At 38.9% G+C, this 16,166-nt stretch overlaps 3 protein-coding genes across 3 annotated transcripts; 2 read left to right on the top strand and 1 right to left on the bottom strand.

The window, feature by feature from the left end:
• The first annotated feature begins 11 nt into the window (after nt 1–11).
• LOC140937569 (pyroglutamyl-peptidase 1-like) lies at nt 12–14,662 on the top strand. Its single transcript, XM_073387124.1, has 6 exons — nt 12–104; nt 816–868; nt 1,356–1,472; nt 2,090–2,216; nt 2,758–2,863; nt 14,317–14,662. The coding sequence occupies exons 1-6, from the start codon at nt 68–70 to the stop codon at nt 14,471–14,473; spliced, it is 597 nt and encodes a 198-aa protein (XP_073243225.1). The 5' UTR covers nt 12–67; the 3' UTR covers nt 14,474–14,662.
• LOC140936576 (uncharacterized) lies at nt 8,254–9,975 on the top strand. Its single transcript, XM_073386080.1, has 2 exons — nt 8,254–8,623; nt 8,842–9,975. Exons 1-2 carry the CDS (start codon nt 8,405–8,407, stop codon nt 9,973–9,975), a joined length of 1,353 nt encoding a protein of 450 aa, XP_073242181.1. The 5' UTR covers nt 8,254–8,404.
• On the bottom strand, nt 10,855–13,386 carry LOC140936578 (ATP-dependent DNA helicase RecQ-like). Its single transcript, XM_073386081.1, has 2 exons — nt 12,739–13,386; nt 10,855–12,007 (listed from the first exon to the last, which is right to left on the bottom strand). Exons 1-2 carry the CDS (start codon nt 13,242–13,244, stop codon nt 10,855–10,857), a joined length of 1,659 nt encoding a protein of 552 aa, XP_073242182.1. The 5' UTR covers nt 13,245–13,386.
• Nucleotides 14,663–16,166: the final 1,504 nt, after the last annotated feature.

Raw genomic sequence — 16,166 nt, forward strand, 5'->3', positions numbered from 1 at the left:
GCTTCGGTTCTCGTGCCCAGTACCCTATCTGCCCTGTCAGTTGAGAGGATGATGAAAGCTAGCAGTCATGGCTTCAGAGAACAAACCTACTGTTCTTGTCACGGGTGAGAAATCTTTGATACATTGTTCTTTTGTGAAGAATTTAGCTTTAAGTGTTGCCTCAGATAACTTTAGCGGTATAAGTACACTTAAAGCAATCGTAATTTTCTTGTCAGTATATATGCACGATAAAGGAGGAACCCATGGAGACAGTCTGTTAGAGGGTCAGAATATTTGCCTAGGATGCTACAGTGTATATTTCCTCTTACAGCTTTAAAAACGCATCATTTTATTATGTGGACTGAGTTTGGGTTCCTGGTTTGGTTAGTTAACCTTCCTCATCTCATGTCTTCTCCCCTGCAGCTGCCACGGTGTAGGGAAGGCCGAGTTTGTTGGCAGGGGGGTGGGGGTGGCTGCTACTCCCCAATTCTCTGTTTTCACCGTCACGCCATCAAAAATAAAAATACAAAATACAGAAATACAGAAAGTCCAGAATCTGGGAAATGAAAGGATAAAAATTAATATACAAAAAGCCTCGCTAAGAATTAGGGGCCCATTTCTCGAAAGGCTTGGAAACTTTTCATGCTCAAAGTCAGATTTAAAAATCAAAACTAGCCTGCAGTGCAGGCATTTTCTTCAGGTGCACGAATGTTTTTGCTTGCAAAAGTGCCATTTGAAACTAACTTGAAAAGAGAGTAGGTGCTCCCTTTGACTCATCACAATGAGTTTGTCAATCATTAATAATTTTTGCTGATCAGTCTTTTGGTGTTTCTTAGGATTTGGTCCCTTTGGCACACATGAAGTAAACACCAGTTGGCTTGCTGTTCAGGTATGCTAAAATTCAGAGAAGAACAAACTGCCAAGGAAAGATCTGGAGTTAAGGGACAGAAACCAGATGCAAAGATTAGCTCAAATCTTACAGCACCAGTTGTGTACCTACAAATTATCCAAAAATCTTGGAACACTTGTGTGCGTTTCCCCTTTCCAAATGTTGATTTGAGTATTATAGTGGTCTCAGTGCTTCAAAATACACATGGCTCAAGATTGGGAGGGTGAGGACACTGATTACAGTGAGAACAAAAGTGTGAGGAGTAAATCTCAAGAATTTTCTAGAAAATTCAAGAGAAGCGGTGTCTGTTTCAACGATTTGTGACGAGTATTGTAGTTAGTTCTCTTACCCTCTCCCCCTCCCTCCCCCACCCCTATCTCCCATCCAACTCGCTTCAGCAATACAAAGGCAGATATTAGGATCTGGCCATTAATAATAATACTGTGTAACTTATAAAATAAGTGAAATAAGTTTATTTTATTTATAGGAACTTCCAGGGACTGACCTTTCCCAGAAAGTGAATTTAGAAGTAAGGGAAATTCCTGTGGAGTACGCAGCAGTAGACAAAGAAGTTCCTGCCTTGTGGAATGAAATCAAACCGAAGGTGATAAACTTTACTCTTTGCATAGGAAGGGTGCCTTAGATGGGTTTCTTGCCTGTGTGCTAATGTCTTCTATAATCCCTTTGCTACACACAAAAAGGACATTTAGATGTCAATCCCCAGGTTGAGGTATCAGTGAATGTAAAGGATAAAACTACAGATTACATAGTGCTGAATGTCCCGGCTTCTTTTTGCATACGGATCTGACTCCTAGCCATAATTCTATGAACAAAGCAACCAGTAAGCTTTGTAGGAGGCTAAACTAGTGTTGTTTTGCTCAGCCCCAAATTTGGTCGCTTGTTTCCATTCTTACACCCTCCTATCTCACTACATGTGCTTCCACAAGCAAGTTTGTGATCTAGCAAAGCCCTGTGACACCCAGTGAACTATATTTCCCTTTGGGTGACCAGGAAGATTCCTTTGGTGTACAGTGTATACTGATACTTTCTTTAAGCACAGTCCTGTGGTATTTTAGTCCACCTAATATCATGGCTAATTCTTGTAAGGCCGTTCAAAAGAAAAAGTTAATAACAGTTTCTTGCAACTAGAAGCACTTCTGTTCCATGGCTGATGTGATTTATCCTCTTTGTTGTATTTTTTTAAATGTATTTTTTTTCTAGTTGTGTGTACATGTTGGCGTCCATGGTCTAGCAGACTGTGTGCAGTTAGAGATGTGTGCCCACAATGATGGATACAACAGGCCTGACGAAGGTGGTCAGAAATGTCACCAAGGCTGCTGTGTTGAAGGTGATTTGAGGTGTATCAGTAATGGCTCATTGTAGATTGTTAAGATCATGCAATGGATAGGTGGTGGTAGCAGTGGGTATGCTGTGGTAAGAGTGGGTGTACTGTGGTTATTTTTTGTTAAGAACATAGGTAAGCGATGTTAAGAGTGATGGTTCTAAGTTTTAGAGAGCTTCTCAAAATGAAATTGTGTTTAATCAGGAGCCCTTTACCCAGAGTGAGTAACTCCTTTGTGCCCATAGCCATGCAACACTGTTTTCATGGACAAGTGTATTTTTACATGAAATCAAAATCTGAATACCAGAAAAAAGTATTTCTGATGTTTTGATAACTTTTGCTTTTCTTTTTTTCATACATCAGACTATGGATGTGCACACACATACAAAGTGGTGCTTCCATTTTTGCTGAAAAATTACTTCAAAGTGAGGCTAAAAATAAACTTGTCTGTGAAAATACTATTACATTACACACTTCAGGTTATGGGCTCCTGGTTTTATACATAGTGACCAATAGGTCATTCCTGGTTTTATTTGTTTGTTTTTAGGTGGACCTGAGTGCTTGTCTACTTCTTTAAACCTGGATAAGATTTGTTCTGAAGTGATGACTGCCAAAAGCCCTTGTCTTGTAGGACTCTCAGATGACGCCGGAAGGTGGATATTCTAACTCTTTAAGTTCTTTTATTGATATTCATATTATATATTCCAAACATTTTGAAGGTTCATAAATCATTTCATAAATTCCTTCTTTGAATTTTTTTACAGTCAAACCGGCAAAACCGTGAACACTTGAAATATTTCAGGAATGTTTATATTGTGTTATGACCAATCGCAACAAATATTAGGACATGAGCACTAAAAGCTACAAAACGACAAAGTAATTAATGTTCCTCCTTTTGGTTTAGTTTCTCATGCCCGATTGGTGATCATGGACACGGTTTTCCCGGTTTGACTGTAAGTCATATGCTAGGCAGGGGGCATCCTCGGAGACCCAGGGGCGGTCAGTCGGGCCGGGAGAAAAGGCGCGACGAAAGTTTTCAAGTACGGGCGAAAGAGCCCCTGGGTACCAACTCTTAACGAACCATTTCCAAAAATTCAAACGGATGCCGGCTCCTGATTGGGCACAAAAAAACCTTTGTACTATTGTGCCCAATCAGCGAACAGCATCTCCTGAGTTCTTTTCATGTGTTCGTACACGACGGCTATTATCTCGCCATACTTGTCTGGTTCGTTCACCAACGCTGTGCGTGTATATTCGCAAGGGAAACTTTCACTATCTGCTTGCCTAAGCAGAAACGAAGGAACTATCGATGACTCGGAAAAACATTTCGGATGACTATTCCCATTTGCACCAAGAAAATTCTGCTTCTGACCGATCGCAAGGTATCGTAAATAACGTAAATAGAAGGCCTGATCGATAAAAAGCTTGAATTGAATACGTCTTGAAAGCTCAAGCTTTAACATACCCTCACATGCGTTTCCATGTGTAAGTTTTCGGGAAGACAGTATTTTCAAATGGACGAGGATGTTCTGTAACTGAAAGTTTCCTGATTGCGTGCATTTCTTTGGTGAACGAGCCAGACAAGTATGCACGCGCGCATGCATTCCCACAGGTAAAGTAAGAAGGCTTTCTAAATTACCCGCGTTAAGTAGGTTACGCTACGCACGTGTGATTTATGGAGAATCATGTTAGTAGTTAGCTTTTAACCGATGATGAACACCTCTGGAAATTTCTGTCTTAAGTGTGGTTGTGAGTTTTTGGATAAAAAAAGAAAGAGGAATATTACTGGCCAATTTGGAAAGATTTACCAGGCTGTGTTCAACGAAAATTTAAGTGAAAATGACTCTGTGCCTCGTGCAGTTTGTGCCAGCTGCAAATACCAAATTGAAAAGGCATGGCAACAGTCAAGAAAAGCAGAAGAACAGTCAATTCAATACTTGTCATTGTTAAAAAGAAAACATGACCAGTCTCCTTTGTCATCAAGTTGTGGTGACGAGCAAACAGTGACCCGAATAGAACGTAAGAAGAAAGGTCACAGACTTGTTTTTGAAGCCAACTGCCCTGAACAAATGTGGGTAACAGCAAATACACATCCAGCAAAAGAATTTCCATATATTCTACCAAAGTTACTCACAACATCTGCAGCAGTGGCTCATGCACGTGTCAGTGAACCGCTATCAACCATACGTCAAGTCAGAGAAGTACATAATGTTGCTACGCAGACTGCAAAATCAAGCTGTCATTGCCAGCCAAGTGCAAAAAAAGGTACATTTGTTAAGGTAAGCAGCCAATATAATATTATTGTTCCAGTAATTATCAGGACAACTTGACTACAAGATCAGCTAAGTTACGTGAACTGATCTTATCATATTCAAACATTACTCACGTCATGTCCTATTTGGGGAATGAATTCAAAAATACTAGTCTTGGTCCCCAAATAAAATGAAGGCTGCAGTGTAATAAACCACTTGCGGAAATTCTAGACCTGCACATGTGGCAACTAAACATGTAACCACTTAGTCATCTGTCTAGATTAGTCTTCTTGTAACCACAGGGTATAAGCATGTGTTTTGCAGTAATACCCTAGTTTAGTGGAGTGGCAACTAGTTCTAAATCAGGACCCCTTTTGTCCAAATGTCTCACAAGTTATACCTCAACTTATAATAACATTGAAAAACTGCTAAATTTCATTATCATGGGCAACAAGTAATAGTATCAATCTAAGCAGTATGCCTTTATTTATGAATGCAATGAATAATGATGTTGTTTTCTTTGTAATGATGTTGATTCAGTTGTAATTTTGTTCTTTAATATACAATGATTCTTATGTTCTGATCAAGGTGATTGTGCACTTCAAATCCAAAACTGTGTCAAGGGAATTACCCAAAGATCAAAGTGGTCTGGGGATAGCCCTTTGCTTAAAACGACCTGCTTCAGCAATCAGTGCAGCTGCTTTTAAATCCAAAAGTTTGAGAAATTCTTTGATTCATCGTATCTGCCTCCAAATCAACAAGGAGTGTCGTAAACTGGAGAAGAAATCCTTGCTAAAGAAGACTGCTGTTAGAGACCTCAAACACTTTCAGTGGAATGCAGTTCTCAAAGAATGGATGAAGGAAGCCCCTACCTTTTACAAAGTCCTTACGTCTATAGCAATGCCCCCCACAATTTCTAGGAACCAGAGGAAGAAACAGTTGTTGAAGCCCATAATTGGTTGTGCTGGTGCAGTACTGCTCAAGGGACGCAATTCAAGGTTATCTGCTGTGCAACATCTTGTTGGCCTTTCACTGTTTCTTGGGCGAACACGAAGAAAGGTGAGTTATTGTTTCAGTAGTTCCAGACATGGAGCTAAGGTGGCTGGTCCTACTCTGTGACCAAAATGAAGTTCATGGTACCTTAGTTTTGGTCAAAAATAAAGAGGGAGCATGGCCCCTCCCCTAGTTCTGTGACCTGATACCACTTGCCAGTAATAACAGTATACTGTGTATGACAATTACACCTCTTGTTTTATGTCTTTGATGACTTGTTTTAATAATAACCATCAGGGATTTTCAAGACTACAAAAGCTTGGAGTGACTGTTTGCAAAGCTGTAACAAACAGAAAGATTGCAGAAGTATCACTTGGCTACAGCAAGAAAGTGAAGGCGTGGAGAGCCAATGTTGAAAACAAAAACAAAGATCCCCCAGAAGAGGTACATGTAGTTAGCTGAAATGTTCATTGAATTTGAAACAGTAATATTAACAGTAATTTCCTAACAGAAAACAGTTACAGAAATGCATTTTTATTCTTTGTTGTCTTGAGTTTATTAAAATGTATGCTCATGTTGGTCCAACATTATTTTGCAGCTTACTGTTGTTGAAGAGAGAGGAGAAGAAAGTACTGCAGTGGATACACCATCTGAAGATCCAAATGTTGGTATGATAATGATTTGCAATTTTTAAGAGACATTTATACGTAGTAGAAATAGCCTGTAGGTGTTCTTAATGCAATAACTATTATACTTACAAATCACTGACAACTGAAATAATCTGCCATTTAATAAAAAAAAGGACAGCAATAAGGATATTATTACTGTAGATTAAAAGCATAGGCATAAATTTTTTCAGAATACATGTTGGTCACCAAAACCATCTGTAAAATACCCAAATTAGCAATTCAAATAAGCACCCCTTGAGTCTAATATTATTAAAATTAGAGACCCCATTGAAATAAGCACTCCCCCAACCTACCCTCAAAAAAGAAAACAATTACCGAATCTGAATATCTGTGATAGAAGTAGAATAAAATATTTTCAACACCAGAACTATAGGTCTTAAAAGGGAACAGAAATTTGAGAGCGGTCACACAGATTTGTGTTTCTTCTTATAGATACATGTACATTCTGCTACAGTGGATCTATTTACTGGGAATGAGTTGACAGTTTGTTATTTTGTTAGGCCGAGACATAAAACCAAAGTAGTCACCCTTACCAAATAAGCACCTGCTGTTTAATGAGTGCCTCCTCTCAACTCTGACAGACTTTTGCTAATTCAAGCATTTACAGTTGTTTTACTTTACTTTTTACCAGACTGTGAAGATGTCCCAGATGGTTTTGATTCAAGGTCAGTAGTGTCAAATGACTCCCTTGTCAGTTCGGTAAATTCAGATTCAGACAACAATGATGATTCTGGAGAAGCTACACCTCTGCAGTACACTAATGGTGTGTGTGACTATGGCTTGAATGGGGACAATTTGGACTGGCTCAAAAGACCTTCCATCTACTCAAAGGATAAGGACACTGAGTCAGTACACTGGTTTAATTTGTTGGCTTATGACAACAGGGTTGCTAACTTGGATTTGAATGATGATGCACCTATCAGACACATCATGGAATTACCCAATTCAAGTTTCCTGCCCACACCAGAAGATCATGCAAAACTCAAAAAAGACTTTATTGTGCTTGTGCTTCGTATCCTAACCAAGCATTGCAAGTTCTTCAGTCAGTTTTCTCACATGGTTCCTTCTCACCTTGCTCATCAATACAGCAAGGAAATGCGTCAGCACTCCCATATTGTAGGTTTCAACTTAACTAATGTTCTGTTCCTTCTGATCAGCTAGTTATTGTTGTAAATGTTATAGCATACAGGTATTCTGATTATTATCATCTTTTTTATTGAAAACCACAACTGGCAGTGCACCTTTATAAACAGATTTGGCTCCAATTTTTCTGTTGTTTTTTTTCTGTTGCTTCATTACAGAAGTTAGGTATAAGCAAAAGGAATCCAGCAGACCACTTTTTGGATGTGTCAGTTTTCTGAATTTTTTTTTATCCTTTGGGGGGCAGGGGTTTGGGGACAGAAAACTTTGAGGTGCTTCCTTGTTATGGGGGGGGGGGGGGAAGGGGCATTAGACTTTGGAGATGGTCATTAGGGTGTCATGAAAGTTTATCAGGAATTTTCATTGAAATACCATCAAAAAGCCTTTTCATATCAAGCAGAATGAGCTTACAGACATTACTATGCCCAGTGCTGTTTCTTGTACCGCATCTAGAAGAAGAGTGCGGCGAAGCGCATAAGAAGAATAATTTTGCTACTAAATCAGTGTTATATGTTGCTTCCCAGACAATATTCTTTAATGCTGGGAGGGGGTCATTTAATTTTTGTTGTCTGAGGGGGGTTAAAAGTTATTGAAAGGAGAGCCATAGAGCCCCCAGCCCATCCGAAAGGCAATCAAAATGATTAATAAAATGACTGAATGCCATAGTGGTAACATTTAATTTACATGCATGGTTAAAGTACCCTAAAATGGAGCATTGCTCTGTAGCCTGCCAGTTGAATTGGGTGTTGAAGAATATTGCATTCTACCTTCTCAAAAATTTTATTTTTGATGAACAGAAACCAGATTTTTAATTAAACTATCAAACAAGTTCTGAAATTATAATATAAGAAATAGAAATGGTAAAAATAATGATAATAATAATAATAATAATAATAATAATAATAATAGTAATAATAATAATAATAATAATACTGTTTTAGCTGTGAGACCACTTCAGCAGGTGATCTTCAGTGGGGTTCTGAATGTTATTATTTTGAACACCGATGATAAGAAGGTAATAGGTGATAAATTTATTACTTGTACTATTAGCTAAACCCTTTTTTGAAATCATCAGGTACACTTGGGTCTCTTGGAAAAAAATGAGAATAAAATCCCCGAGATGTTAGAAATTCTTCAGCACTGTAATGAGGAGTATGTTCCAACTAATGCTGACAAGTCCAGAATTCTTCAAAAGATACCGCTGGGCGGCGACCATTTAACTGTTGAACGGGCTGTCAGTGCTGTTAACGCCGTTGCTGATGCAGATAGTCCTTATGAAAGACTCCATGGCCTTGTGCTAAAACATGAAGATTTTCATTGTGAGATGAATTTTCTACAGGTGATAAATAAAGGAATATGCTCCATTTAACATAAAACTTTGTCCTTATTGGATTTCCATTACTGCTTTTTTAATGGTCCACTTATCTTAACAAACATTAGTAACTCTATCTGCACTGGTGGATTATTGGTTATTTTATCAGTAAGAAATTTATTTTTAATGTTATTTTGGATAATCCTATAAATAAAGTATGTATTACTTTAAATGTAAATTTGCAGATGCTGTTTGATTATCTCTACAAAAGCCAGTCAGTGGGAGACTTGGGAACCCTGTATCAACTAAAAACAAGATTGAACAGAAAAGACGTGTGTGACAAAGTAAACAAATCATATCATGGATGTGAAGCATTCTTCAACTCCGTTGTAGATGGGTATATAGTATATGCAGCCATGGTATTTTTTGGCATGGAATCCCCAAACAGTACTCCTAACTCAAACCAACTGGAACCTGGTGCCACATCACAGACACAGTTGTTTGATGCAGTAGAGAAACTTGTGGAGAAGTATGTCCTTCTTGAAGCGCAACCTGCAGCAGTACTCTTCACTGATATACAACAATCAGAACATCCCCATATTTTTAAGTGTAGGTACCCAGATTGTAACAGAGAATATCAACACGAGAAGCGGAGAAACAACCATGAAGTTACAGTGCATGGCCTGAACATAACAAATCATGAGCAAAATGAAAGAAGTCCCCCAGATCCACGCAATGAAGATGGGATTTTCAATTACTCGCATAACATTGTCAAAACGGGTCTTCTTTTCAAAGATTTTCAAGATGCAATTAAAGAGGGTGATGGAGGAAGAGTTGAATACCTATGGAAATTTATGATGCTGTTGTTTAAAGTGAGTGGGAAGACAAAATATGCTTTGGCAGCTGTAAGACTCCACGCACAACTTCATGCACTACTTACACCAAAAGAGGCCCATTCTCTCCGCTGGAACCGTACTGTAAATCTCAAAGGTGGGGTGGGGAGAAACATTGCAATTGATCAAGCCATGGAGCATTGGGTAAGAGACACAAAGCAGCTGATGTATGGCCAAGGTGCAAACCTTTCGTTCAAGGTGGCTCAGACCTACAGCAGGGCTAGTGACGATGTCAAGTCCATCATGAACAATTTTGATCAGACAACTAACGTCCGCAGAGAGTCAACAAAACACAAAAGAGGGGAAGATTCAGACATCACTACCATTGTCAACATTTTAAAGGAAATTGAAGCATTTTGTGAAGTTCCTGGAAGAACACACCCTAATGTTGGATCCATCCCTAAAGACCCCATATCTGTTCTTGACTTTGCAGACTTAAATGTATGGTTAACAAAGCACAAGAAGAGCTGGGTAAATTCAGTTTAGATGCACGTTCTAACAATTTTTAGGTCAAGTCAAAAATTTATTCCAAATAGTTGGTTCAGTATGGCCACATAAGGTTTCTCCTAAAAGATTACTAAGGACTTCAACTTTTAACAGATGGATACAGCTCTTTTTCATTTGACCCCACAACAATGGCCTCAGTTGCATGCCCTATAAATTAGTGAAAAGGATAATTATGTTAGTTGGTTGTCATTACAAGTTTCCCTAATAGTGTTATAACCAGTTACAAACACCCTTAATTTTGGCGTCTGTTACCTTAAAAAGAAGAAAAAATTTGTTGGCCGACAGAGCAAGTGAGTCATTTTAAATTTTCGAAAACTAATAGTGGCTATTAACTCTCCCACCCAAATTTCTTCAAAATCTATGAGAAGGAAAAAATTATTAATTGACTTTGTAGGGGCAAATGAAAAAGCTTGTTTCTAGCATTGATGCAGGAAAGTGATCTTTTAAAACTGTAAGAGCTATTTTGCATTACTTAAACCTTGCAAGTCAAATCAGTCACTGACTTTTATAAAGTCTCTGTCCCTTCTGGCCAATAACAGGGACCCACCAAACAAATGGTACAAAGAATTTTTTCAAAGAAACTGAATTTTTATATTAACGGAACAGCTTCATGTCCCACAGGAAAACCCATTTCACATCTTGTCAAAATCTTTTACAGGAGGCCATATCAAAGCCAAGTCCAGCTGTAGGTATTGAAATATCATAGCCTTAGAAATGTAATTATTCTTTGCAAAATATACTGTTATTATCAAAATACACAGCATACGTGGATGAAAGGCATTGATACTGAAAAACCTGACAAGTGAGATTATATATTAACTACTGCTCCAGACTTTCTTGTTGTAGGTCTGTAAACACCTAACAAAGACAATCATACACTTTGAATGCATGCTGTACACTCAGAACTGGAATTTGTTCAATAATATCATCAACACTAAACAGAAAATCACACTTTGAGGTTGCATCATCAATTATGCGGTCAGTAAAGCCAGTGATTTGGTCAATATTTGAATAAAAACAATGCTGACTTGATTGTAACACTGCCTGACGCATGCTTTCCTGACACTCCTCTAATAGACCCTTTAGGGCTCTTCTATCACTTTCACTTACACTTCTGCCCCTTGGAGCATCATCAGCTGCTGGAAGAGTCATTTTGGAGACCATAGTTCCCTCGTTTTGTGGACAGTCTTGTCCACAAGCACAATCTTGAGCACAGACATCACAGCATAAATGTTTCTTCTCTATTCTTCTTCCTTGACTTGTAACTTTAAAAAAATCAAGAATTTGCCTTCTTCTGCAAAACTTTGACTTTGTGTATTCCAGCATCTCTGGTTTACACTTGCGAAGTTGTCTTCCATGAAAGAGTAGTGCTGCCTCTGAATATGCACCATCTCTACCAGCTCTTCCCATTTCTTGAACATATGATTCTAGGTCTGGAGGAGGACCATAGTTTATAACATGGTGTAATCCCTTTACGTCTACCCCCATTCCAAGGGCATTTGTTGCAATCACAATTCGCACCTTACCAGTTGGATCCTTGAGTGATTGTAATACGTGATCCTGGATGGAAGGTGAAGTGCCACTGTGATACATTGCCACCATTCTGTTTGTACACTTCTTTTCAGCACCATATGGGTAGTACGCCCTGTCAAGCAAACTGCTCATGAAAAATTGGTAGAGCTCACCACATGTTTTATAGTCTCGGACATATATTAATGTCCGCTGACATGCAATGTTCTTTTCGTTTAACTCCCTGGCAAGCCATGTAAAGTTTACAGAAATTTCACTGGTAACCTTCAAAACAAACAGCTTGATGTTCTCTCTGTTTGGACTAACTGATATTTCCAGACATTTCTTTAAACTCAAACTTTTAATGATTTTATCTCTGGTCAAGGGTGAAGCAGTGGCTGTAAGTGCTAAAAACGGGACTTGCTTTGGAAGAAAAGACCTGATCTCACCAACAAGACCACACCACTTTCTGAATGGCTCCTTTCCATCCTTTTTCTCACCCCTAGAGAGACCAGACAAGTGATTTGTAGCTAAAGAGCAATGTTCTACATAAATAATATATCTTACTTATCTACCATGCAAGCGGCAAAAATTATAATAATGCTCTTGTTTAAATATTTTAGAATGACTGTATAATCATAAGATATTGAACAATTCTAAGAACACTATTAAGCATGAAAATGTGCATAATTTTGTGTAAGAAATGCGGAAACAGTATACAACTGCAACATAGTATTTAGCAATTCCTGATAGGGGTTTAACTATAACTGTCCATATTTCTTCAGAAAGGATATGTTAAAGGAGCATGATTCAAAAGAAACTGGCCATGGTTTTGAGTTAGTGGGTAGCAAAACATCACAGAGACAATATTACAATGGAGGTAACATTGTGGCAAGCTTTCTGATACTTGCTTCCAGTACACAATGTATTGTATATACTGTCACGTTTTGACCACCTGAGAGCTTACATTAAGCACATGCAATGCAATTAATTTCTGCAAATATAGGAAACTGTACCTTTCCTACTAGAGAAGACTAACAACTATACTGTACATCTGTCATGTCACTCATGAGAGAATGTTTCCTCTTTACAGTGAGTTAGTAATAACAGAAATTTTTGACATCAGTTTACAGCTAAAAAGCATTATTTCACTCAATCTAATGCAATAATTATTATTGCATTAAGCAGATTTCAAGAATAAATATGAAACAAATAACGCTTTAAGTTTCTTACCAGTGTACAACAGTGTGAACTTCGTCACAGACAACGGCCACAACATTCTGCCTGTAATGCTGCTGTGAAAACATTTCCCGGAACTTTGTGTCCCCAACAAATGACTCTGGGCTTCCATATAAAAAGTGACATTTAATCTTGCCCTCGAAAATATCATTATCTTGTTTAGCACTTTCTCCAATGAAGGCAGCTTCAAAGCCGTGTGACCTCAAGTATGTAACCTGGTCTTTCACGATTGAGCTTAAAGGGGAAACCACAATTACCACTGGCAATGAAGGCATGTCAAATCCCCGGTAAAATAAAGCTTTACAAACGCTAGGCAAGATCTGAAAAGTCAGGCTTTTACCGAATCCGGTGGGCAAAGCTGCAAACACATCCTTTTTAAGGACAACATTCTCAACGATTAAAACCTGCTCAGGCTTCAGTTCCTCGACGTCTGGAAAAGATTTAAGACCTTCAGAGATAGCTTCTCTAATATCTTTCCTTGTTGGAATAATGGCAGCCATGATTCTCCATAAATCACACGTGCGTAGCGTAACCTACTTAACGCGGGTAATTTAGAAAGCCTTCTTACTTTACCTGTGGGAATGCATGCGCGCGTGCATACTTGTCTGGCTCGTTCACCAAAGAAATGCACGCAATCAGGAAACTTTCAGTTACAGAACATCCTCGTCCATTTGAAAATACTGTCTTTCCGAAAACTTACACATGGAAACGCATGTGAGGGTATGTTAAAGCTTGAGCTTTCAAGACGTATTCAATTCAAGCTTTTTATCGATCAGGCCTTCTATTTACGTTATTTACGATACCTTGCGATCGGTCAGAAGCAGAATTTTCTTGGTGCAAATGGGAATAGTCATCCGAAATGTTTTTCCGAGTCATCGATAGTTCCTTCGTTTCTGCTTAGGGAAGCAGATAGTGAAAGTTTCCCTTGCGAATATACACGCACAGCGTTGGTGAACGAACCAGACAAGTATGGCGAGATAATAGCCGTCGTGTACGAACACATGAAAAGAACTCAGGAGATGCTGTTCGCTGATTGGGCACAATAGTACAAAGGTTTTTTTGTGCCCAATCAGGAGCCGGCATCCGTTTGAATTTTTGGAAATGGTTCGTTAAGAGTCGGTACCCAGGGGCTCTTTCGCCCGTACTTGAAAACTTTCGTCGCGCCTTTTCTCCCGGCCCGACTGACCGCCCCTGGGTCTCCGAGGATGGGCAGGGGGCCTCCTCTGTGAACTTCATTGCCCAGCTTTTCCTACCTGCCATCGACTCGCATTTTCCTACTCATTAATTTGAAGCTTTAGCATTTCATTGCATGACTTTAAACCCAAGGCTGTGCTTTAAGACAAATTGAAGGGAGCTAAATCCTTGGAACCCGTGAAATCTATGAAAACAAAGTAATATTTCCTTGTTCGTTCAAGAGCAAAATGAAGACTCCAGTGGCTTCCAGGTCCTGTTACAGCACACTGTAGCTCTATAACCTTATTTTGCTTTCAAACCTTTAATTTATTAGACATCTTAGAAATATTGGTTACTTGATGTTTACTGGTAAACTTTGCATTTTTTGTTGTATCACAGGTTTTTATGTGATTATATATACTACAAGTCACTGCATCTAGGAAAAGGAACTTGTGCTTTTGTTCATGTTCCACGAGTGGATTCACCGTACAGTGTTGAAGAGTTGACAGAGACACTGCGACTTATCATCTTAGCAATGGTTAAGGAACTCAGCTAGTCAAACGAATGAATCTAACCTAGTTCACAGTATTCTCTAAGAGTTAATAGTTAAAAGGAGTTACATAGAAATATTTGGACTTTACCCATTGTAGTGAAATATAGACTCCTAAGACTCAGTCAAAGAGGGGTGGGGGAGGGGGTGCGTACTTGGGTTAATTTTTGCTGGTTTTGTGCTGCTGGCCTCTCAGAGCCCCTAACCCATTATAATCAATTCTGTGGTCAGTCATAGACCCCATCTTAGTCACTTTTGGGCAAATGTGTAATTTTTGCGATCCCAACTTAGTCACTTTCTATTTGAATGAATTGACCCATTTTTTAGATTGAATCAAGAACACCCCATTCTAGTAACTCTATTGAGAATGAAACCCCATTAAAGTCAATCCCGTCATGAAAATGCAACCCCATCCAGCGGCACATCCCCATTAGCCTCTTATAAGGCAGTACCTCCCCCCGGGTTTCGTTGACGAGCAGCTGGTCACCACCCCCCCCCCCTCCCGGGAGTGTAGGGTTTCACTGGGAAAATTTTGGTCTTTTTGATAAGTGGTTGCTTATGGGAGGTGGTCACTTACGAGTGGCGATCGTGCATAGAGGTTGGACTGTATAAACCTTTGCTCAAAGATAGATTAACCACATAAATTTGCCACAAAAACTATTTATATTTACACATTGATCAATATACTCTAGCAATACTTATATACTTTAGATAGGTATACAATGTTGTTTGTGTACTATGTCTCATTAAATCAAAATTATATCTAGATTAATTTAAAAGTCAATAGAGTTCTAAAGTGATGATGTCGTGAAAACTGCATTTTGGAAATTATGGGATTTGTTGGGATATTTTGAAAGAACAACATCTGAAAGGCCTACTTGCTAAAAACTAGCATTGTGGGGCAAATTGTCTCCTAGTCCCGTTTTGCTCTGATGACTCCATAAAAATCCTTCTAAATTTGACTCGGTTCATAAGGTTATGAACTGAGTCAAATTTAGATGGATTTGTGTGGAGTCATCCAAACATAACTGGGCTAATATCTCAAAGCCAATTTGCTAATTTTTGGCAAGTAGGCCTCTTGGATGTTGTTTTTTTCATAATACCCCCCAAAATCCCTTAATTTCAAACTTTAGGACCCTACAGCAAAGAAATAAAACAATTCCATTTTTAGCATAATGTTGATTTCTGGTGTCAGATTCATTCAAATACATCCTAATACTGGACAGCATGATAACCTAGATTATAAGGACAGACATTTTCCCGTTGGGGAAGGAGGGGGAAGGGGTGCATGGGGTAACTTCTGGGGTGTTTAAGAATTTTAGTACAGTATTTCTACTCATAACTGAATATTTATCTATCATGTCTCAAAAAAAGATTACTATTGTCTAGTCTGAAATGTCATACGTCTCCACCCCCTAACCCGTGGGGGGTGCAGGGGAGAGTTAGGGGTGGAGACGTATGACATTTCAGACTAGTTATTGACCAGGCCCCAGTTGTTCGAAAGGTAGAAAGCGCTATCCACGGGATAAATCACTATCCAACTGATAGCGCAACTGGTTCCCTCTAGAGAGCGATTTATCCGGTGGATAGCACTATCCAACTTTTGAACAACTAGGGCCTGGGTTTTATAAAAGTCCTCTAAAACCGCTGAGATCCTACCATTTCTCCCATTTATCTCATTTTTCAGAAGTGGTGGTAT

Source organism: Porites lutea, chromosome 5 (genome assembly GCF_958299795.1).
Source record: "Porites lutea chromosome 5, jaPorLute2.1, whole genome shotgun sequence".
NCBI lineage: Eukaryota > Metazoa > Cnidaria > Anthozoa > Scleractinia > Poritidae > Porites > Porites lutea.